Below are 24,438 nucleotides of genomic sequence, written 5' to 3'. Positions count from 1 at the left end.
ATGAGCTCTGGTACATCTGCCCAGAATGCCCTCCCCTCTTGGCCACCAGGCCAAAGTTTAATCCCTACCCACTGGGTTCAAGTTCCATGTGCTGGCTCTGTTCCCTGGAGATCTAGGCCACCCTGACCTCTCCCCTTCTAACCACCAGAAGCAGTTGCTGCCTCAACTGTGCCTTTGGAATTCAATGACACTAGGGTTTGTAAATCACGTAGTGCTCCCTGTTTAGCACCCAAAGCCTTCCCTCTCAGCAACGTTGACAGCTTGCCCAGGGAAGGAGCCAAGTCAGACCAATTTCGGTCCCATGGGGTGTGCCAGGCATATAGAGCTGGACATATGGGAGAATGGGGTGTTCCTGCTCAATCAGGGCCATAGGCCATATCAGATGTGGAGAGCAAGTGTTCTCTCCTCACCTGGCTCTGCATGCAGAACACAGTGAGGACCTTATAGAATCACCTTTCATCTTTCCCTGAATGGTTATTTGATCTGCTTCCCAGTGAACTGGAGCCTGAGTTCCAAAGCCCTTGGAATGGGTTAAAAAACCTTCTCCTGTCTGGGCTCTGTTGCTTCTCCTGATTCACCTGGATCACCCTCCGCTTCCCTGGCATGGCCCCAGTCTCTGCCTGTTGTTTTGGTAAAGTAAGAGTATCTCTTTTCACTGTTTCAAGTTCCTGTTTAAATAGTAAATAGCTCTACCTGTCTGCCTATTTTGCCCTCACTTTCCAAATAAAAACTGGTTGTTTCCTGTAGGGCCTGGAGATTTCCTACTTTCTCCCACCTATAGGCTATTCCTTCTGCCCCGGATGACTAGCTCCCTCCCCAACACAGGGCACGAGCCATCTTTCCTGCCACTATCATGCCATGTTTCTTAGACCTGCCTCAGCTGCTAAGTTCCCCAGGAAACCTTCCCTCACTCTCTTGCCCTCTGCCCTGAGTCATTATAATTGGCGTGATTTTCAATGGCACTTAGCACACACTGTCCTGTATTATAGCTATTTGTATGGACACTTCATTTCCTTTATTAGATGGGAAGCTCCCGAGGAAAGGATCTAGGAACTAAGCATCTTTATCTTCTATAGAGTGGTTAACACAAGGTCTTATACATGGTAGATATTTCCTATCATTTTTTTTTAAGCTGGGAAGACAAATCACATCTGTGGTCTCAGGTTCAAATCTATTTCTGTATCTGTTAGGGTCAACCAGGAAGACAAAAACAAACAACACCCTGCACATTCAAGCAGGGTTATGTAGTAGCCAAGCAAGGAACAGTGAGGTCACCCTGAGATGGGCATCAGCAGGAAGCCATCACTTTCTGAGATAAGAGACCAAGGGAGGAGCAAGACTAGAAGTTTGGGTCACAGACCATGAGCCAGAAGCTAGATCCCTGGTGGGCTGTTCTGTAGGACCTGGAGCCACCATGGAGGTGCAGCCACATGTGGGAATGCTACCTGAAGCTCAATTCTCCCTTCTTCCCACCCCACAATCTCCTGTCTCTCCTACTTCAAGCACCATAGGACGCTGGAGGCCATGGCAGCCTGGGAGTGGTGGTCACTCAAGTGACCACCTCAAGGGGTCAGCCCTAGTGGTAGAGAGCAGAATAGTGAAGGACCCAAGTGGGTGAGAGAAAAACAGGTCCAGGCACAGCTCAGAGGTCCCTTTTAGGTGGGCCCAACCCATCTGTTGGATAAATTACTGGATAAATTGGTAAATGATTGAGGAATCTCCTCATTTATTTCAAAAGATATCTAATAGATTGTAGAAAATATGATCCAGAAATTCTGTGTGTTTCGAGATTATAATTCCTCCATGTCTATGACAGAACTTTGGGGCTTGGGAAAAAAACAACAACAAAGTCTTGGGCTGTGGGTGTTGTTCAGTGGTATAGCTCATGTTTAGCATGGAGGATGCCCAGGACAAACCAAAAAAAGCAAAATGGATAAATACCAACAAAAAAAACTCCATCAAAGCCTTCTTATTTCTTCAGTTATCTGAATAATTTGATTAAGATCATTGACAACATCAGTTAGGCAAGTAATAAAATAGAGTAACATTGCCTAAGAAAACATTATGACCTTAACATGGTGCTATGACCAACCGAAGGACACAGATGTCATTGTGCAAGCATTTCTCAACTAAGACCTCTTTCCCTTCCCTGTGGCATGGGTGTGCAAGGCTTATACAGTGGACATCCAGATGGGAAGCTTCAGTCTACCCCCACAGTCCTGGCTGGTTGGGTGAAGACCCTGCAGATGTGTCTCTCTCAGATCTTGTTTTCTTTCACAGGAAAGTGGGATGCATGATAAAATGGAATGCTGGTGGCTGTGTAATACCTACAATCCAGAGGGGATTCCAAATCTTACTTCTAGCCCATAGTTCCAGCTTCTCCCATGAACCCCATCTTCAGGAAACCTGGTCAAGTGGAAGTTTGAACTTTAGCAATTTTAGGATTGCTGGTAATGGGGTTTGGGAGTGGGAAGATGGCCTTGGGGCAGACAAAAGGCAAGGTGGCAGCAGCGATAGCCAGGATAACCCACAGTTCAAATGGGAAAACTTGTCCTGATTTTATTTTTGTTTGTGCCAGTGGGGCCACCCACCTTAATGGCCAATGAGATGTGTGAATAATGCAAGGAAAATACAGAACCCTTAGGGCTGTGTGATGATGACCACTAAAATGCAAGGATTTAAAGATATCAGTTTTGAGAAGCACATTTCTCTTTCTCACCAGAGAAAATAAATTTCTACTCTGTGTTTTCCTTTTGCATTCATTACATCTATTTCCCAGCCCAATGTTTTTATATTTTTATTTAACAAGGTTACTAGACTTGTGGATTCTTGTCCCTTTTAGTTTGTACATTTTTACCCCTTATAACCAAAGCACAAAAATCGTGCTTAGTTGGTTGGGTCCTGAGGAACTTCCAGGATTAGCTCTTCTAGAATTGAAGGAAGCAGCCTCCTCTGCCCCCAATAAATCACATAGACCCATGCATTAAGCACTGAGTCAGAATCTCTAGAGGGGGAGCCCAGACATATGTCTTCTTTTCCCTTGGCAAATAAGGAAAAACAGAGATTAAGACATCTGCCCAAGAGGACCCATCAATGGTCATACTAAATAAAATAGCCAACCGTCCAAGTGAAGGTCCATCTTCCAGGTTCCACCATTGGGTGTTATCCCATGAGATGACTGTGCATGACAGTTTCCCTTTGGAATAGCTCTCTCCAATTTAGAGTTTCTCAAAGTGTGTTCCATGGACCTCTAGTGGTTCCTAAAAATCTTGGTGGGCATTCATGAGGTCAAAACTATTATCACAAAAAACTCAGGCAGTATTTGCATTATTTGCCTTTTTCACTGTGTTGACCTGTGCACTGATGATAGAAAAGCAGGAGGGTGAGTAGGTTGGTGTCTTTGCGCTGAATCAAGGCAACACCCCCAGACTGCATTAGCTGTCATAGGTTCCTTTACCACCTGATGGCTATAGTTAAAAACAGCAAAGTGTTTTACTTAATAACGTCCTTGATACAACAGTAAAAATGGCTATTAAATCTTGAAAATTCAGCAAAAGCCCTTTTAGTGCCCATGTGATCAAGTGGGTAACATGCAGAGGTGCCTCAGCTGGTGAGGCAGAGCACCCGTGTCGCTGCTTAAGTTGCAAGCTGAACTAGCCACTTTTCTCATGGATAAAAAGTCTTTCCCTGAAAGAATAATGGACAAATGATGGTTATTCAAACGTGGATATTTGGCTGATGTTCCCCCAAATGAAGAAAGTGAACCTAGCACTTCAAAGAAAACCAAAAATATAATCCAGTCCCTTCTCTGAACTAGTGATTTGCAGTTTCCTCAAATATTCTTTCTTCCTCTTTCTCTATTTCCTCTTTCTGACATACTTGTAACAGTGGTCCACTTCATGCTTTGAATATAGCCCTTGCTGCTCTGCCACTGTGACTTATTTTTAAAATGGACATATTTCCTTTTCTTCTTCTCTTCCACACCCCCTCCCTAATCTCAGGGAAATTAGGATTACCTTTCTTCCCCATTTATCCAGAGTTTCCTGTCCCTTTGCACACACCCTCCACAAGAACAAAGTAAGTCACATTGCAGACTTCAGGGATGGTGCCAGAAGATCTAAGAAATGACTCTCTCTCCAATTAGCAAGTGAATTACAACTCTGGACAGGGAACACCTGGACTATAGCCTTTGAATCATCTTTTTAAAAATTCACTGTTTCATCTGATGGGAGAATTATAGACTCTGGGACAGGAGTCCCCTGTGTTTCTCCTTTGCTAGCAAAGCAATAAATTTCTTTTTCCATTTTCTCAAAACCTTAATCTTTATTATTGGATTGTCATGGGGAGAAGGACCAAGCTTTTGGTAACATTCTCATTAATGTATGGGCTAGATATTCTTCATATTCTTCAACCCAAACACTGTATTTCATCACACTGAATGCATAAAAAGATTTTGAAAAATACAGCTACCTTTGATTAAGCCTCATATTAAAAATATATGAAAAAATTAAAACAATGCTCCTTTAATAAAATTTTGCTTTGTTTTGGAAAAAATAGTTTTCATAAGATTATTATTTATGCTGGTGTGTAATGCATTTATTTTTATTTTAATTGAATTAATAAATAGTCAAATTTTTAAAAATTTTAATCTTTGATTGATAAAATGTTGATAGATAAAAGCCACACAAACTGAGGTTCTTTAGAGTCCTCAGTTATTTTGAAGGATACAAAAGAGACTTGATACCAAAATGCTTTCAGACTTTCTAGTTCAGACTGATTCTGGGGGTTCTGCTCAGAAGAAGCCCCACCCAATACAGTAACATGAATGTCTTTTACTTTACCAGGAAATGATTAATTTAGAAAGAACTTAGAGAACTTGAGGTAGGCTTTCTGAACATGGTGGAGAAATGATATTACATCCTTTAACCCAAAGAAAAGATAGGCAAAGAGGGAACTCACTGGTTGAGGGAATTTCTTCTGGGGTGGCTTTGTATTCCTGTGAAATCACTGTGGGGCCACATGTCTCTCTGCCAGCATCTTGCAAAGATTCTATACTCCCCCTTATCCCCTATCATCTTAGCCATTCCCACTGAAGTCTCTTCTGTGAGTCTCTTCTCTTTCCAGTGTGGACTGTACAGCTGAGCACAGAAGTGACCCACAATACTCTGAGAATTTCTCACACACCTCCTTGGCTTCTCAGTAATTAACAGTGCTCGGCATTAGCACATCCCCTGCTCATGTTGGCCAATTGATCAAGGCAAAGGCTTGAGACAGAGACTCTTCCTTTGCACAGTGACCTCTGCATCCCACTGTTTCCTTCTCTGAACGTTGTTGTCTAACAGCACACACAGCGCCAGGCATTGGAATCCGAAGTCTGCTTTTTTATTCCAGTTTTACCACTCCCCAGCTTTGTCATTTGGGGGAAGTTGCTTCACTCGTTTGAGCCTCTGTTTTGCCCACAGGGAATAGCTCGACACTGTGTTATGGTTTAAATATGAGGTGTCCCCAAAAGTTTGTGTGTAAGACAATGCAAGAATTTTCAGAGGTGGAAAGATTAGATTGAGAGTCCTAACTCAGTCAGTGGATTAATCCACTGATATGGATTAAGTAGGTGGTGACTGCAGGCAGGTGAGGTGTGATTGGAGGTCACTGGGGGTGTGCCTTTGGGATTTATATTTTGTCTCCGGTTGAGCAGAGCTCTTTCTCTCTCTGCTTCCTGTGGACATGTCCTGAGCTGCTCCCCCACCCCACCCACCATGCTCTTTGTCATGATGTACTGCTTCAACTCAGACCTAGAGCTATGGCGTTGGCCGTCTTATGGACTGAGACCTCTGAAACCATGAGACAAAATAAACTTTTCCTCCTCTACGTTGTTCTGGTCAGGTCTTTTGGCCACAGTGATAAATAAAAAAAGCTGACTAAAACACATAGAAGTTTAACATAGAAGGCGCTCAGCAGACATTGGAATCCTTTCCCAATTTTCTCCTCCTCTTTTATAAGCTACTTAGTGATAATTATCAAGGATGTGTCAACTGCAAAGCATAACTCAAAGGCCTTCATTTACCAGCAAGAAGTTAATTATGCTTAATCCAGTTCCTTTTCCTCTTTACTTAGTATACCTAGGAGGGATTATAAATCCTATGTCAACTAAAACACATGGGTCATAAAATTATTAATGACTAAGTCATGATAACCTCTTGTTATTCATTAAGTTGAATATACTTAATTATTTTCTCCACATTTTTCTAAAACTCTTTTTATTGTCTCTCCTTTAGTCTTGGGAATCATCTCTCTTCCTCTTGTTTCTTAATTGGCCCTTTGAGCCTCTCAGTCTTACTTTCTTTTTTTCCTTTTCTTTCCACCCAAGTCATGGGTAGGTAGCCTCAGGGTAGGTGGTTTCTGTGGCAGCGGTTGCATGGGCTAAATGGGTCAGAAAATCTGAATTGTTTGGGATTTTCCAGTAGTCCATGGTGTTCTTTTATGCTCCCTATAAACTCTTAATTAAGGGCTAAAACCCCAAGAATTAATTGACAAAGTTCCTGAAGGGAATGACGTTTGCAATGTGAAACTGCAGCAAAAGTCCCTCTTCTTCAGCTAAACATTCAGCTTTCACCAGGAGACCTAAGCCCAGTCAAGGAGGATGAGGATGCGGACAGCTCTGAGCGTGGCCGAGGACCATGTGTTCTAGAATGGCTCCAGATCTGTAAAAACATGTGAAACATGTGCACAGTTCCTCAACCAGGGACTCTGATCTAAGAATTTCCAGTAGAGTGTTGGGATGATTCTTCTGTATGTTTCTTAAGAGCCAGGGGTTGCCTGGCACTTCCATATTTTTGGAGAACACATTTGGTGTGAAGTTTTGGCTTTATGAAGCTCCTTCTCCCTGATTTTCCCATTCAAACCTGAATAAGTTTGCAAAATGGATAGGAACAGGTACTGTTTCCTTCAGAAAGTTGTCTTAAATTTCAGAATTCTTGAGCTGTTGGCCAGGGCAGAGCCAGATATCAGCTCTGGGTCATGTCCAAGCCTGACCCACAGTGGTGTGTCCTCCTTTCACTCCTTTGAGCAATATTGACATTGGAACTGATCTCTGATTTCTCAAAACAAGGCCCATGTGAATAGGTACCTGGTGAATTAAAGCTTATGCGCATGTATGGGTCTGAGAAGGCCGAGGGCTCCCTCCAGTGAAGAACAGAAAGTATGTGGTAGAAAGAGAGTTTCTGTGTCTAACATTGACCACCACTCCCCATCCTCAGAGTTAGACATCTGTGCCTCTTTTACACAGGGAATCATCAATGAAGATCTAAACATTGCTCTAAGTCCAAGTGAGACCTACAGCTCTTGCCTTCTGAAAATGCTTGTTGACTTCTGAGCCAAATGACACATAGAGGGAAGTCGGCAATATCACAATGATGTCAAATGCAAGAGAAACAAGAATGCAACGTATACAGATATAATGAGATTTCTTGGGACTGCAAAGCCTGGGAAAAGATCCTGGCAGGAAATGAGGCAGTAAAGCACTCCAGTCTCCAACTCATTGTGGCCCTATTCAATAGAGGAGCCACAGGAGCACTATTCCTCTTGGAACAGGGAGAGCAGGCTCAGTCTGATTCAGGATTCTTTTCTTCCCTGCTGGGCCAAAGCCAAGCACCTGGCTTGATCTATGTAGTTGGGATGACATGTGGATATAGGTTTCCAGCCAATGGGTGTCAGGCTTTAGTCGTGTTAAATTAAGGAGGAAATGGCACTGCCCTTCATACACAATCCTGTTGTGGTGCTGTCTTTACACTCCTTCAGCGTGGTCTTAAAAGCAGTTACTGTTGACTATGTTCCACCACATGAGGTACGATACTTCAGTTACTTGTGTACAATGTCTCCCTCCAGAAAGAAATATTGCTCTTTGAAATTCCTACAACACAAAACTGACTTAAAGGGGGAGAAGGAGAAACTAAATAAAATATTTCCTCTATTTATCCGAGCAGTCATTGGCATTTTCAATTTAGGGTGAGATTGTGGAAAGCCGTAAGGGGAAATGCTGAACTTCCCAGGATTTCAGCACTAGGGGCAGCTGACCACAATCCCCTTTTCCAGGGATACCACAGATCTCTCTGAGCATGCAGTAAAAGGACAGCTATTTCCTTGTGCACCATGACGTGTAAAACATTGGCGTGCGTGTCCACACTTACCTGTGTGTTCTCTTCATCCTAGCTGTACCAAAAGCGATGCTGCCGTTTACCAAATCTCAGCTAAAAGCTCTGCGGGGTTGATCTGCTGCTCTGCTACCATTGAGGTCGAGTGTCCATCAGAGAACCCACGACCCCCTCCTGACCTGGGAGATGACAGGGACACAGGGTGGAAATGTGACATACAAGAGACAAATGAGGAGAAAAGCACAAACCAAACTGATGAGAGCAAACACCCTTGTAAGGAAGAAGGAAACATCTCTGCAGGGGCTCCCACACCAGCCGATTCTTCCTCCTTCAAATTCGACCACTTATGCTCACCCCAGTTATTGGCCAATAATGATATTAGTGCATCCAGCTCTGAAAATGCTCCGGATACTAAAGGAACAAGGCAAACTGCAGAGGCTTATGATCCAAAGGGCACAGGAGGAAATTTCCTCAATTCAAATAATACTCCTCAAAAACAAGATGTATGTTGCCACAGAACAGAGTGTTCCTTGGTCTCCCAGCCAACGGATGGAGGTCTAAACAGTGATGGCCCTAATGATGAGATCTTAACCTCTACTCAAAAAACCCCCAAAGCACAGAAATACATCAGCTTCAGCCTTCCACTCTCAGAGGTGATTGCATGCATTTACCCAGGGAACAGCGCCCCGGTCAACAAGCAACCCAGTCCCCAGGTTTCCAGCGAAGACTCCGACAGTGACTATGAACTTTGCCCAGAGATAACCCTAACCTGCACGGAGGAGTTTTCAGATGATGACCTGGAGTATCTGGAATGTTCCGATGTTATGACAGATTACACTAATGCAGTTTGGCAAAGGAACCTGCAGGGGACTGAGCATGTTTTTTTATTAGAAAGCGATGACGAAGAGACAGAATTCAGTGAGTGTGGCCTGGGTGGGCGTGAGCATTTCCTCAGTGAAATGGGTTGTGGGCCTCAGGTGTCGGGTAACACAGGGCCTATGGATGCCACCACTGGCTTCTGTGGTTATCACTCACAACTCCAAGAAGTGGAGATCAAGAGCAGCGGAGCCTCCAGGCACAGTCCCTCATCCCTGCGAACAGGGAGAACTCTTGCTTTGGGACCTCACCAGGATAGGACAGCTTTAGTGAGTGAACAGGGGAGATGTCCACTCCCCACACTGCCTGAGGCTGCTGAAAATGATTATCCAGGAATTCAAGGAGAAACCAGAGATAGCCACCAAGCAGGAGAGGAATTTGCCAGTGACAATCTGCTAACCATGGATGAAGCGGTGACAGAGACAGAGGTGAAGCCCTCGTCTGGGGGGTTGGAAAAGTCAGGGATGAAAGAGGGTTTGGAGATTGCGGTAGAAGAAAGAGGAGAGGAGAGGGACTTAGGCAGCAGGAAGGGCATCCGGACACCTGCCAGGGTGCAGCGAGCGGGGGCGAAGGGTAAAGCCAAGAAGCTGACCCCCAAAGAAAGTGCAGCAGGAGGCACCCTCGCTTCCCCTCCCAAGGAACCCATCAGGCACCCACCAGTGTGGAGCCGTCACAGAGAGACTCCCCGGGCCAAAGCAGCAGCTCCTGGTGGGGATTCCCACCTCCACACAGGAGAATGTGCAATTTCACCAGAGGCAGCGCAAGACGCGAGAGCCCTTCCACCTTCAGCAGACTCTCTCCCCAAGGAAGGGGCTACAAACTTGGAAGGAGAAGGGATGCCGGAGAATAACCTGTTTACAACAAGCCAGGTTCCAGACCTGAGTGATCATCCTCAGGTAAGACCCCTCTTTTTAAAATCTACAAGGTCAACAGCGTTTGGTGTGTGTGTGTGTGTGTGTGTGTGTGTGCACACTTTCCTTCACTTTACAGTCATGATTGCTGTACCATAATGTAAATCAAAAGAAGTCTCCCAGGACCATCAGGGTACTTGTGAATGACAGCTGCTGCTGCTAGGAAGGAAATCTGGTTTTGAAAAAGGCCCAGATAAACCCTGAGCCATCCTAATTATAGCAAAAGACTGATAGAAGTGAGAGGCACTAATGGGATTCTGGACAGCTGGAAAAAGAAATCCGATATTTTGTCTACTGCATGTGTTTTACTAGGCAATGTTCGCTATTCAGAAAGTTTCTCAAGCAATGATTTGGGGTATAGGCTTTATAGGGGGAAAACCACTTCTTTGGGGGGATCTATTTTGAAATTGGTAAGTTTTGATTTTAATCAGAATTCATAGTACAAATGTAAGGATTTCAGTGTGTCTGATAGACTTGCAGGGTTTATTTGGTGATGCTGGAGAAAGGAGACAAAGTTGATTTTGCCTTGCTGGTGGGATGGTTTTGATCGGATGTTTGTATTATTTTGATTTTATTAGTCCACAAAGTATAAAAAATGCCAAGAAAACACACTGCCAGGAAGAAAATTCATTCTCCCCCTAATTTTAATTTAGGATTATTTTAATCCTGATTTTTAAAGAGACAAAATTACATTCATAAAAATAATTAATGTACAAAGAATGTTATGCTGGAAAGCCACTCGTATTTTACATATTAAAGATTTCCAAGTGGACTTTGGACTGGTGCTGCACTGTGGCCAAAATTTGACTTTTGTAAATAAATACCTTTAAAAAGTCATTTATCAATTATTTTGGCTATTCTTCATGTTTCCTCTCCCCCCAGACTTATAGTAGGAATCTGGCCTTATATTTGTAGAAGACAAAATATTACCTAATGCAAATTACTGAACTCTCTGTGAAACAACAAAAAATTATACACACCTTTCTAAAGATCCTGTATTAAAACAGCCAGTCTACAAATCTCCAGTTCCAAGGTAGCTTTGACTGAGCCAATCGTTCTGTCTGCTGGTCAAATTAGCCAGATAAAAGCCACATTTCTACTTTTTTTTTTCTTTTCATGCAAGCCAGCTTGATCCTATTTAGTTCTTTAAGCATGCCACTTAGCAGCACACACCAGTGACCCCAGATTCATGCCCGAGATAAGTTTACAGAGGTGGCTGGTCTAATACTAATACAAAATAAAGCAGCAGCGTTAACCTTTTCATGTCACACAGCATTTCCATTTCTGTTCAGAAATTCTCTTCCTTGCTCAGCTAAGTTGCCTTTTTGCAGTTGCTTGTCCATTTTCAGTGTGCTTCATTGGACAAATCAGTTTTATTACTATAGGTTGGGGGAAAGATAAAGTGGCTCAGAAACAGAAGAGAAAGGGCTATTGACAAAGGCAGTTTTAGATTCATCGCTAAGGGAGGCAATATCTCCCTCCTCCAGCTGTGGAAGATTTTAAGGAGCAGCAGGAAAGAACCTCTGTTATTATTCTCAGGTTGTGGCTTAAACTGAATTCTGGGGTGAAGAGCACCTTTGACTAGCAGGCTTCTTTACTGGCAATACAGCTAAATAAAATGGGCCATGTCTCTATGGAAGTTCTTATGGAACTCTTGCTCACACTCACACACACACTCACACACACATTCATGACTTCACATCCACCCTACCTTGACCTGTGCTTTGTGGTATGACTAAAGGCAATTATCTCCAAACTGAGGACATTGCTAGTCAGAAAGCCAACCAAAGAGTTTTGCATTTTCTACAGGCAATGAGACTGAGTCTCACCTTGCAGTGGTCAGTAGCAGGCTGACCTCTCACTCAAGGGACAGCCAGAAACTTGAATGGAAGCTGGACATTCAAGAGCAGTCCTGCACAGCCTTAAGCTAAAAAGGGATGTTTGTGCCTGTAGCATTATTTTCCCTGGACCGAAGCAGGAAAATTTTGCCAGAGGACTGGCATATTTGAAAATGCAGATTCCTTTGCCCATGCAAAAATGTTGAGTATTTAATTATAGGAGATGTCTGTATTTCTTTCACTCTACAAAATGTGGCTAAAGTGATAGAACATGGCTGATTATCATTTCAAATGTGACACAGAAATGTGGGGTTCACTGGGAATTAAACGAAACTTTTTAGAATACTGTTCAGGAAAAAAAATATATTGGTGAATCTTCTGTAACTAAATCCAAAGACATTTTATATACTTATTCTCAAGACATTTGAGGCTTGTGAGCACCTAAAAACTTTAAATGATTAAAAATCCTGGGTTAGGGATAATATTAATAAATCTTCTCACTCTTGAGTCTTGCCTGATTCACTTACCTTGAGTTGTCTTTTTGTAGAAAGTGACCAGCAGCTTAGATTTTTGTATCTTCATCTGCATATTGCTTTTAGCTTTCTGAGGAAAATTCCATGTCTCTAGTTTTCTGTTTTATGAACAAGGCTATCTTGCAGAATATCTCCTGCCTAAACATTGTCTCTAGATATCTCTTTATGTCCCCCTCTCTTTCTTTCTCTCTTTTACAACACAAGGCCATCTTGTTATGATTAGTCTTGAAATAGTACTTACCCAAGCTAGGATTGGAAAGCCCCCAGTTTTTCTACATTTATGGAAGATTCCAAAGTTAATCCTAGTTTGGGAGTGGAAAACAGAGAGGGTACCCCAGGCTAACTTGAATTCTCTTCAAGGGTCACACTGCCAACTTTTCACCTTGGTTTTGAGCTCACTTTCCTGATTCAACTCAGAGGCAAGGCCTGCCAATCTGCCCATCTTAAGTTTCCTTCTCCAGTCACCCTGGGGTAAGATCATTCTCACTCTTAAGTCAGAAGTGCTGTGTCTGTCCTTCTTCCCAGCTTCACCCCAGAGAGCTTTGCTTTTCTGTTTGTGGTCATGAGATGGCAAACGTACAGTGTGGAAATGTTAAGAATCTCTCTGACCAGGAATCAGCCCTAAGTATAGAAGGTGAACCCCATCTGGGAGGTAATTTGCTCGGTGTAGTTTGCCATCAATAAATTCCAACCCCCTGGAATAGTGACTGCCACATAATGGCTTCTCAATCATTGAAGCCATGTAATACAAGATCAAATGCCTAGTTATTGCAATTCTAATCATCACTGATCTGAACCACCAGACAGCCTTTATTTTCCTGAACACATTCTTTGATGGCCCTCACATACAAATGCTGCTGCCAACCTCTTACTAATAGGATGTACTTCCCTTGACTCTGGGAAAGAATTGGTTTGTTCTAAACCATCCACACTTTGAATTTCCCTTCTGGTGATTCACTTGGCGTTATTCCTGCTTTATTATCTCACAAATTGCTAATTGGACCCAGAAAGGTCTTATCACATTCATCCAGCAAGCAAGACCTTCTACCATTTTCATTTTGTCTATTTCTGGGAGGCAAAGCAAGCATACAAGCTGGTACATGTAGTACATTTTCTGGTCTGGAATACCTGCCCGCTTATTTTTAGCTCAGCCCTCCTGGTGCATCGAGGCCCAAGCCCTTGAAGTTGCTTTCCTCATCCCTAACTGTGATTTCTTCCTTCAGAGAAACTCATGGCATTCTTGTTTTCATTCTTCATACAGTAGTCTTCCATCTCTTCTTTACAGTTTTGCTTCCTGTGGTTTTGGAAATAAGCAATTCATAAATTTTAAATTTTGCACCATTGTGAGCAATGTCATGAAATCTTGTACCAACAGTTTTGTTGTACGTGACTCATGAATCATCCCTTTATCCAGAGTATCCACATTGTATGTGCTACCCACCCAATAGTCACTTGTAGGCATCTTGGTTGTCAGATTGACTGTCACAGTATTGCAATGCTTATGTTCAAGTAACCATTATTTTACTTGAAGTACAATGGTGATACTGGAAATTGAGATAGGCCAAAGAAACGCTGTGAATTCTTCCTTTAACTAAAAATGTGAAAGTTCTCAATAATGAAAGAACAAAACCCCCACATGCTGAGGTTGCTTAAATCTATGGTAAGAATGAATATTATATCTGTTAAATTGTGAAGGAGAAAGAAATTCTGTACTAGTTTTGCTATTGCACATCACATTGCAAAAGTTATAGCTACAGTGCATGATAAATATTTAGTTATGATAGAAAAGGTATTAAATGATAAGGTTAGGTACTACCTATGGCTTTAGGCATCCATTAAAAGTCCTTGAATGTATCCCCCCATGGATAAGGTGGGAGAACTGTATAGGATAGTGGCTTGAGACCTGAGTTTGTTTATTACTTACCTTCTTAACACCTGTCTTTTTTCCTCATATTAAAGATTTCTGGAGGGCTGGCTGCAAATGGTTTTAAACCTGTTTTTAATTGAAAATTTTATTGAGATAACTGTACATTCATGTGCAGTTGTAAGGAATAAGATGAGGAAACTGAGATGGCCCTGTTTCCTCCAAGTTTGTTCAGTTTCCTCCAATGATAAAAATTTCCAAAACTGTAGTGTGTGTGTGTGTGTATTAAAATCTATAGACATAGGGGCTTAGGGTGTAGCTCAGAGGTCAAGTGTGTGCTTAGCATGTACAGGCCTTAGGTTCAATCCTCAGCACGCACACACAAAATTGGTAGTATTTATCACATGTAGGTTCCCATATCTCCCACTAGAGGTGAGATACAGCCCCGACACCATAAAGATCTCTTGTGTTACCCTTAATAATCACATACACTTCTCTCCCGCCCACCCTCTTCTCTGGCAGCCATTAATCTGTCCTCAAAATTCTAAAACTTTATCATTTCAAAAATATTATGTAAATAGAATCAGAAAGTATATAAGCTTTGGAGAACCTTTTCCCCACCCCACTCAGCACAATTCCCAGAAATTCATCCAAGTTATGTGTGTCACAAGTTCATTCCTTTTATTGCTGATGTGTGTCCTGAGGCTCCTCTAATTATTCACCACCTGAAGAATATTTGGGCTGATTCCAGTGTTCGCTGTTATGAATAAAACACGTGTGTACAGATTTTGTATAAACATAGGTCTTCATTTCTCTGGGACCAATACCCAGGACTGCACCCTCTGTGTTAGAGGGTGGCAGCATGTTTAGTTTTTAGAGAAATTGTTCACTCTTTTACACGGGTGACTGTGGCCCTTTACACTCAAAGCAGCAAGGGTCAATGGTCCAATCTCTTCCATACTTGCTGGCAGTTGGTATTAAGCATTATTTTTTTCCTGTAGCCATTCTGATATGTGTGTTGTAATATCTTAATGTAGTTTAATTTGCATTTCCCTAATTGCTAGTGATGTTCAACATTTTTTTATGTGCTTCTTTGTTAACTATACATATTCTTTTTTGGTTGCATTCATTTTGTAATTGGACTGTTTGTTCTTCATGGTTGAGTTTTGAGAGTTCTCTATATATTCTAGATACTAGTCCTTTTGTTGGTTTACAAATATTTCCTCCTAGTCTGTGACTTGTTTTTTTATCCTCTTTCTGTGAGCTTTGATTGGACCTTTTGATAAGGTCCGATTTATCAGTTTTCTGGCTTGTGCTTTAGTGTCACTAATGGCCTCCTTGGCCCTAGACCCTAATAATATTCTGTTTTTCCTATAAGTTTCTAAGCTTTATGTTCTAACAATGAGTTCTATAATTCATTTCGAGCTGGGTTTTGTAGAAGGCATGAGGTTTAGATTGAGGTTCTCCTTATGCCTCTGGATATTCAATCTTCCAATACCATTTATTGGTAAAGCTTTTACCTATTTTTAAAAAGAATACTTAGCACATCTCCACTCACCTAGTAAGTGCTCAATAAATATGTTAAAGTCTCATCCCCTCTTTTGGTTCAGATAAAAGCTATTGACTGCTTTTCTGCCAGAGATTTTTTCCCAGTGGCTAGGACAACAGCAGATCAGAGTCAAGCACTGGGATTCTAATTAGAAAAGAGGGGCCCAGATGGACCTATCAGACCAAATAGATACCCAAGCTAAATTGAACTAGGGGTCAAAGAAACCAAAGGAATTTTCATTTTTAAGGGACCACGGGTGTGATTAGGAACGAAGGGACAAATCTAGGTGGGCTGTTGTTCCTAGATTGCTCACATTCTGAGCATTGAAGAATTTAAACAGAAATCCAGAGGTAAAAGAAACAGAGATTCTTTAAAGTCCAAGTCTAGCAGTTCTTAAGGATACGTTCATGCCTTGAGGGTAAACATGGCTCCTAAGGTGGCCAACTGCGACCCTCGACTAGTTCCACTAGTGACTAGTTTGCAGCTGTTTTAAGAAACAACAGAGGAATTACCTCTTTGGAGCTAATCAGGTTTGACCTGATGGGGGTACACTTTCTGTTAATCTAATTTCAACCTAGATGCTCTGTAGGCAAGAAAGAATAACGACATAGCAATTTGAAAACTGTGTGGCCATCCAGCAACAGGCAGGGGGCATAGCAGGTCTCTAGCGAATATATTTTGGGGGTGTAGGAAAATAAAAGCAGATATTTAAAACTTTCTTGCAATGCAGTTTTCATATCTGGGACAGAATAACTTGAGATTACAAATTTGTTTACATAACAAAATGTGTGGTAACCTCCTCCAAACAGCTACTATTAATCCAATGAATGTTCCAGAGAGGCCCGGTAGCCAGACCTCACTGATGATGGGAAGGGCAGAGGTCACACTGGCTCATCTCTCAGCACATGGCAGTGGAGCCTCTTGTCAGCACCACTCCAGAGCTGACAGAGGGAGTAACACAAACATTTGTTTTGTTTTTAATCACAAAGCCTGCTGCACCACTTCTGCCAAATACCAGTAACCATCCTGGGTGGACAAGATGCTTTAGTGTCTAGGCTGTCTGCGGCCACTTTACTCAGTCCATGTAAGTAATCAAAAATGAAAGTCGTTATTAAATATTTGTAGATCTGCAACTCACTGTGTGTCTGGATCATCTGGTTAGAAATGCAGACTCTAGAGTCTCGGTCCAGTTCTACTGAATCTGCATCTTAACTAAATTTCTAGGAGATTTCTATGTACACTGAAGTTCCGGAAAGCATGGTCTACTGAGTATAAAATCTTTCTCAGATTGGAAAAGCCCAAGACAGTAGTCTTATCCTTCGCTGTACATGGGATCACCTGGGAGCTGCCTGAACATGCCACTCCCTCACCCACTGCCACCACAATGCAGGGATTCCCATGTGATTAGGTCTGCACTGTGGCTTGCACATCAAGAATTTTAAAAGCTGCTAGGTGACTCTTTATCCCTTTAAGGTGGAGGACCTTTTTGAACCAAGCTTGGTAACTTCTAAACACACAAATGCCCAAGCCCTGTCCGGGAGGTCCTGATTCTGATACTGAAGTTCTAGGGTAGGACTAGGGCAGGCGCTTTTGGAAATCTCTTCCTAACTCCATGTAAATTGAAGCACAACCTGGACAGAGTCCAGGAGCCCAGGAGTGGAATGCAAGGGTTGTCCTGGGGGCTCTGGGCTACTCCTGCTGAGTAGGACTTCAGAGATGTAAAAGCTGTGCATATCTTAAAAAGCTTTCTCAGGGATTCTGGAGCCCTTCCCCTGACTTCCCACAATTTTAGCCAAGGAACAAAGCATCCAATTAGTCAACACTAAACTTTTCTAACAGTGGCAAATGGTATTCTTTCCACTTAAAATGTTTCTTCCCTGTATATATTTCTGAAAGATCTCACATTCTACAAAATCTCACACTTAACATACTAGGGCTTCTGGGGAAAATCCAAGTCTCTGCAGGTCATTTAGGAAACAGAATATTTTAAAACCATTTAAAACAAAACATCTGAGGAGCTCACTTGAGTTGCCCAGGGAGGTAGCTCAGAGGGGCTAGTGGCTGCCAAGGCAGGTATTAAAAATATACAACAGAGCAAAAATGCTGCCCACCCACTAGTCAGAACAAGCTGGAGGTTCTGAGACCTTGAAAGCAGAAGTGTTTCTCTGGGCTGTCCTCGCTGCTGTTGAGGTGGGCCTGGGAGGCAGTGCAGCCTGCCCTTTGACACCCAGGCCAGGAGTGAGCTGCTTAGGCAAAGGATCCCTGGGGCAGGCTCTATTTTAAATTTTGCTGAAGTTTACACCTTGAAAGGGGCCTTGCTGCAGAGACAAAAGCTAAGTTGAAGGCTTTGTCCTTTCCTTCTCAAGATTCTAGAATGCATTCCAGCTATTTAGGCTCTCTCTGCTCAGGAGATGCTGCACACAGACCAGGGCAGCAACATGACTTCGTTACAGGGACCTGTGGCAGCAAGGGGGACTGCTTTGAGGAACCACGGTTGCCTTCTGCTCAGGTGGCCTAGGTTTGCTTTGAGTCCTCAGGGCAGTTTCTCAAAGTCAAGGCCTGGATTATTGGCATGGAATGACCTAAGGAGACAAAGACCTCTAAATTCACCCCAGATTTTCTGAACTTGCATTTTTCATAAGCTACCTGGGTAACAAAGCTTGGAAACCATAGGTTTAATCATGCAGACATGGAATGACTACTGTAATTGGAGGCATTTATCTACAGAACCACAGGAGTATAGAATCAAGGAAGGTTAGGGCTTGACCAGCATAACTCCTTATCCTAAGAGGAAAAAACAAAAACAGGAAACAAACAAACAAACAGAAACCCCTCATGATTTGTATTCTTTGCTTTCTACTTGGCCCGCTATAAACTCAGCTTGTTCTTCACCTGTCCGCACGACTGAAATAAACACAGGCCCTGATTTATTGTAACTAATCCAAAACAGGTGTGCCATTTGCAGCTGAGTTTTATTTTGAGGAGTAGTGTAGTGACAGGAATTTGGGTGGCAGCAGGGGAAGCTGGTGGAAGGAGGGTCACTTGGCTGCAAGGGTGGGTTTTTGTGCCTGTAGCAAATCTCTTACCATGGTCTTTGGTTGAAGCAGGGTGCCAGAGACATGCTTTGGGGGTCACTTTTTTTTTTCCATGAGTGATGATGATCTTGCATCTTTGAAATAAGCTGGAAAAATATTAAACTAACCAACTAAATGATAAAGCTGGGGTAATCCAAACAGTGTGGTAGGACCCCCCCAGTATAAGAATAAATAAACTGAGTAGAGAGTACAGAATCAACTCCAGTATTGGAATTTGGTTTATGACAAAGGTAACCTTTCAATTTTTAGGGAAAAAACAACATCTCCAATGCTGCCACAATTAGCTATCATGTAGAGAAAATACCAGTATATCCCAATAGACCCCAAATAACTTTAGATGAATTTCTGGGTTAAACATAAAAAACAAAATTATAAACTCCTGGCCAAACTACTAACATTTTTATGATCTTTAACTCTAGAGAGAATGCCTTCTTGGGATTTTTTAAAAATGAAGAAAAAGGGCTGGGGATGTGGCTCAAGCGGTAGCACGCTCGCCTGGCATGCGCGGGGCACTGGGTTTGATGCTCAGCACCACATAAAAATAAAAATGTTGTGTCCACTGAAAACTGAAAAATAAATATTAAAAAATTATCTCTCTTTCTTTAAAAAAAAGAAGAAAAAAATTGCATGATTTTGATATCTAATTAAATTTTTTATATAAAAAGGAATGTCAAATCAAGAGAAAGTCACATAATGGGAGAAATATGTGACAGTAACAAATGTAACAAAAATTAATTTCCAAAGTATTTTGTAAGCAGATAAGAAAATACCCTGGAAAAAAAATTTAAAGGTAAATAAATATGAAGTTCACAGAAGAAACAAATGGTCAATAAACACAGATGATGCTCAAGTTCATGAGTAATTAGGAAAATGCAAATTTAAAAAATATAATAGAAAAAAATATTAAGAAATATAACAGAAAAAAGAAGGGTGATATCAAGTTGAGCTTTTGGGGAAATGGGGGCATTGACAGCAGGAGTGTAATTTAGCAATATCTTTTAAAAATAAGACCAGTATCACCCATGACAAAATAGTTTCATTTCTCAATATCTGTTTCATTTTTTGTACTAGGTATTGAACCCAGCGGTGCTTAACCACTGAGTATATCCCCAACCCTTTTTTATATTTTATTTAGAGACAGAGTTTCATTAAGTTGCTTAGGGCCTCGCTAAATTGCTGAGACTGGCTTTGAAGCTCCTGCCTCAGCCTCTTGAGCCACTGAGATTACAGGTGTGTGCCACTGTGCCCTGCTGTTCTCAGCATCTATTTTTAAGAGATATTCCTTTCCTCAAAGGAAGATTGTTTTAGTCAGCTTTTTTACTGCTGTGACTGAAAGATCTGACCAGAAGAATGGTAGAGGAGAAGAGTTTATTTGAGGGTTCACAGTTTCAGAGGTCTTAGTTCATAGAAGGCCAGCTGCATTTTTTCAGGCTCAAGGCAAGGCTGACCATCATGGCGGGAGAGTGTGGCAGAGGGAAGCAGCTCACAACGTGAACAGGAAGCAGGAAGAGAGACTCCGCTGGCCAGACATAAAATATGTACCCCATAGCCACACCCCCAACGAGCCACTTCCTCCAGTCACACCTCACCTGCCTTCAGTTACCACTCAGTTAATCCCATCAGGGAAAAATTAATGGTTTAGGTTAAGGCTATAGCCCAATCATTTCTCCTCCAAACCATCTTGCATTGTGTCACACGTGAGCTTTTGGGGAACACTTTATACCCAAACCATAACAAAGAGGTCAAACACAAAGATCTCCAAGGCCTGTGAATCCTGAATTTTGTATCAGCTGTCAAAGTGAATATCAATATTAAGTGGAAGAAAATATGGCTCTCAAGACAAGGAAAGACTTTCTAAGCATAAAAGGGGGAAATGGACAAATTTGAGATGTAAGAATTTGCATAACCCCCACCATAAGCAGAATTGAAAAACTGAAAACTAGGAAAGTGTTTGTGGTGTACAGGCAAAGAAAATGATGTAAGAAAAGGTGGTTCCCTTAACCAAAAGTGTGCAAAGGGATCAAAAGGCAATTCACAAAAGGATGTATAGATACACCATAAGCTTATCAATTCCCATCATCCTTCCTTTCATCCTTTCCTCTCTTTCTCAATTTTCTGATATTGTTTTGAAAGTATTAATACAACTGAGAAGACTGTGAGGAAACAGGTTTTCTCCTACACTGTTGATGGAAGTGCAAATTGCTACAACCTTTCTGGATGGCAATTGACACTGTTTACTAATATCTTCATAATGTAAATTTCAGCCCAGTTATTAACCTAGTGAGATTATCAGAGGTATAAATAGATTCATCTGAATAATGATATTCTTTTGGGGGGTGGTCCTGGGGATTGAACTCAGGGGCACTTGACAACTAAGCCACATCCTGAATCCTATTTTGTATTTTATTTAGAGACAGAGTCTCACTGAAGCAAATCACATGTATATAAATTGTCTCTTCCTTTAAGAAAGTTCCATGGTTTTATGGCAGAAAAATTAAGATATTTGCCTGTGGTCACACCATTTTGTCATTGGCAGACCCTGGGTCAAATTCCTATTCATGTTTATCAATTTAATGCCTTTACAACTAATTGTAATTCTAGAATAAGTCGATCAGTCTTGAGGTCATTTCTTTTGTTCTTATTTAGAACAACTGGCAATATATTTATAGTATTAAGCAAAAAATAGTTTCTACTTTCCTCTAGTAGCTACTTTGCAATCTTCACTCCATTTTACTGAAAAAGATAGTTTATATATTACAACACTATAGTTTTTTAAATCCTTTAAGGGACTACCCAAAAAATAGCAAGGGGATGTTTTTCTTTGCTATCTGAGAGGATGGCATGGACATGAACACAGAGTGTAAAGTTAGATGCTGGTTAGAGGCTCCCTGAGATCCCAAGGGCTCTAAATATGAGTAAATATTACACAGAGCAGAACCAATCAATATAGGTAAAATCTCCTTTATTATCATTTTTCTAGATTCATATTCCATGAGACTATAGTATATGAGGTTCCAATCCCCACAGGTGGAAAGCAACTTAATCATGCCAAGTAAGGTGGAATGTTTATGACTCCTAAAAACTCATGTTGAAGCCCTAACCTCCAAGATGATGGAAGTAGAAGGAAGTGCCTTTGGGAGGTGATTATGGGTAGATGAGGTTATAAGCACAGGGTCCCTGTAATGCAATTAGTGCCCTTATAAGAAGAGGCACTGAGAACTTGCTTCCTCTTTCTTGCTTTGCCATGTGAGGATATGGTGAGAAGGTAGACATCTGATAGCCAGGAAGAGGATTCTCACTAAGAAAACTGATTAATCTTGATCTTAAATTGCTCAGTCTCCAGAACTATGAGAAATCAGTGTCTTTTGCTTAATTAAGCCTCTTTGTCTATGGCATTTTGTGATAGTAGCCTGAACTAAGATTTAAGGTCACACTCAGAATCCTAAGTAACTATATTCAGAATCCCAAGTCATTTGGGATTCGGTAAACAAATGTAATAAACTATGAAAAGGTCCCCTTGTAGTCTCAAATATCTTTCCCATGTGCTTCTATGAATCAGAGGTTAGTGTGTTCACTGCACTTGGATGACATTTTAGTGAGGCATTTTTCTGAAATAGAATTATTGTTTACCAAAACTAAGCAATAAGTCACAAATCCACTCAGTCCATTGTATGTATAGTCAGAAATCCCAAAGATGGAACCATTCTGGGAGGGCCATTTTCAGATCACCATTTCAACTTCTATACCTGGTCAGAAGTTTGCACTGATGGTGGGGGAAATAAGAGTTGTTATCATCTACCAAGAAATAATCATTCATTGAGTGTTTGTTCCCAGTGCTATATTAAAGCATGACATTTGCTATTTCCTGCAATTCATAGAACACAATTGTGAGCTGGTAACAGGGCTCTAAGAGGCAAAATAACTTGCCCAGGGCACATCTATTTTAAGTTGCAAAACTGGGATTCAAATTCCATAAGGAATTCAGACCATCACTGAACAAATGAAAGTTGGTAGAGATTATGACTCCGCTGAATTTTGACTGAGAGTAGAGTCAGAATCATTCAGGCAAAAAAAAAAAAAAATCCCATTGACTAGCTCCAACATCTGGACTATTTTTGAATTTACCTTATTGTTTCTGAGGCAGATGTTAAGGATTCCCTATCCCATAGCAACTTGGTCCACCTGAGAGTTTCCAGCACCTGACAACTCCCCAATGCCTGAGAACCTTCTTCATGTCCTGGGAGGTCACTTGGCCACACCGGACAGTGCATCTGGAGGTCAGGGAAATTCTTAACCTGTGTGTGTCTGTGTGTGTTCGGGATGGGGCAGTTGATAGATAATATCTCAGCATGTCCTGCTCATGGAATGATTCTCATGCAAGTGTCACACAACATATAGGGTCTCCATGTGATCAGACCCCTGTTGTCCTCATAAACAACATATTCATTCATGCAGAAAACTTGCTATTTTCTCTATCTCACATTCCCCCTCTTTCTCCATGCTTCCCGGGATTACCTCCCAAACAAACTAATTGTGTTCAAGTTCTTATCTTGGGTTGTTTTTTTGGTGGAAACTCAAATCAAGACAACTTCCTAAGCTTTCCCATGAAGGTTGAATCTCCAAGGCTCCAGAACACTGAGGGTAATTCCTATATAAGTTTGACCTTAAAGGATTCTGGCCCAATCCTGAAAGATTTCATTGCACTTTCAAGACTTAATCTCCTGCATGACCACCCTGTCCTGATTCATGCTCTCCTCTGTAGTCCTGATAAGTAGTAGTCCTCACTAAGAACTGATTAATCTAGCAACTCTTTATTTAACTGAATTTAGAAGCTTTGCTGTAAGTCACCTTGGATTAGATTGACAGTATACTGGTTTGTCCCCCTGCTAGACTATAAATTCTTTGTGGATCAACTTTTAGCTTTACTGAGCACACCTAGTACCTGACAGTGAGAAAAACTCAATAAATGTTGAGTTGAAAATCATCATGGGATCCAGTGGGTTCACATTGTAAAAGGGATTTAAACTCAGCAGTTGGGACATCAATTTTGTTAACACCATAAACAACAAACCACCAAAATAAATATCTAACTGTATTAATTCATTTTAAACTATATAAAGGTATAAATATGGAACAGTAGTTTATAAAAGTCTTAGTGACCATTCTAGGGCATAGGTCCACAAGAATTAGGATCTGGAAAGTTAGCATATAACTAGTTCAAAACTCATATTGAATAAAACCCCCAACTCTAGAAAAGTAAAAATGCTAAATTCCTTTTCCTTGTGGAATTTAGGCTGCAAAGTGTGGATAAGAGAGACATCTCAACAGATTTTCCATGCCCACTTAACTGTATCCTAAACAGAATAATGTCCCGCAAAAACATTCTCATCCTGATCTTCAGAACCTGTGAATATGTTATCATACTGAGCAAAAGAAATGGGATTAAGTTATTGATCTTGAGTTGGGGAAGAGTTTGGATTATGCAGATGGGTCTGTGTAATCACAAGGGTGAAATAGGTGAAAGAGGAAGATAGAAAGGACTACTCTGTTGACTTTAAAGATGGAGGATGAGACCATGAGCCAAGGAATGCTGTCCCTCTCTAGATGAGCTGGAAAAAGAAA

The 24,438-nt window shown here is 41.4% G+C and overlaps 1 protein-coding gene across 2 annotated transcripts in view; it reads left to right on the top strand.

Annotated features, from left to right (window-relative positions):
- Window positions 1-24,438, top strand: part of Alpk2 (alpha kinase 2) — a 117,524-nt gene that overhangs the window by 27,749 nt on the left and 65,337 nt on the right. For both annotated transcript variants that reach the window (XM_046419425.2, XM_058571355.1), the window contains exon 5: window positions 8,209-9,922. In XM_046419425.2, coding sequence (XP_046275381.1) covers window positions 8,209-9,922 — 1,714 coding nt within the window. The remainder of the gene's footprint in view (window positions 1-8,208; window positions 9,923-24,438) is intronic.

This window comes from Marmota monax, unplaced genomic scaffold (genome assembly GCF_021218885.2).
Source record: "Marmota monax isolate L192 unplaced genomic scaffold, Marmota_monax_Labrador192_F-V1.1 WCK01_AAM20220418_F8-fsc00088, whole genome shotgun sequence".
Classification (NCBI taxonomy): domain Eukaryota; kingdom Metazoa; phylum Chordata; class Mammalia; order Rodentia; family Sciuridae; genus Marmota; species Marmota monax.
The sequence above is the reverse complement of the archived record's forward strand: the minus strand, read 5'-3'. Positions and strand labels throughout refer to the sequence as shown.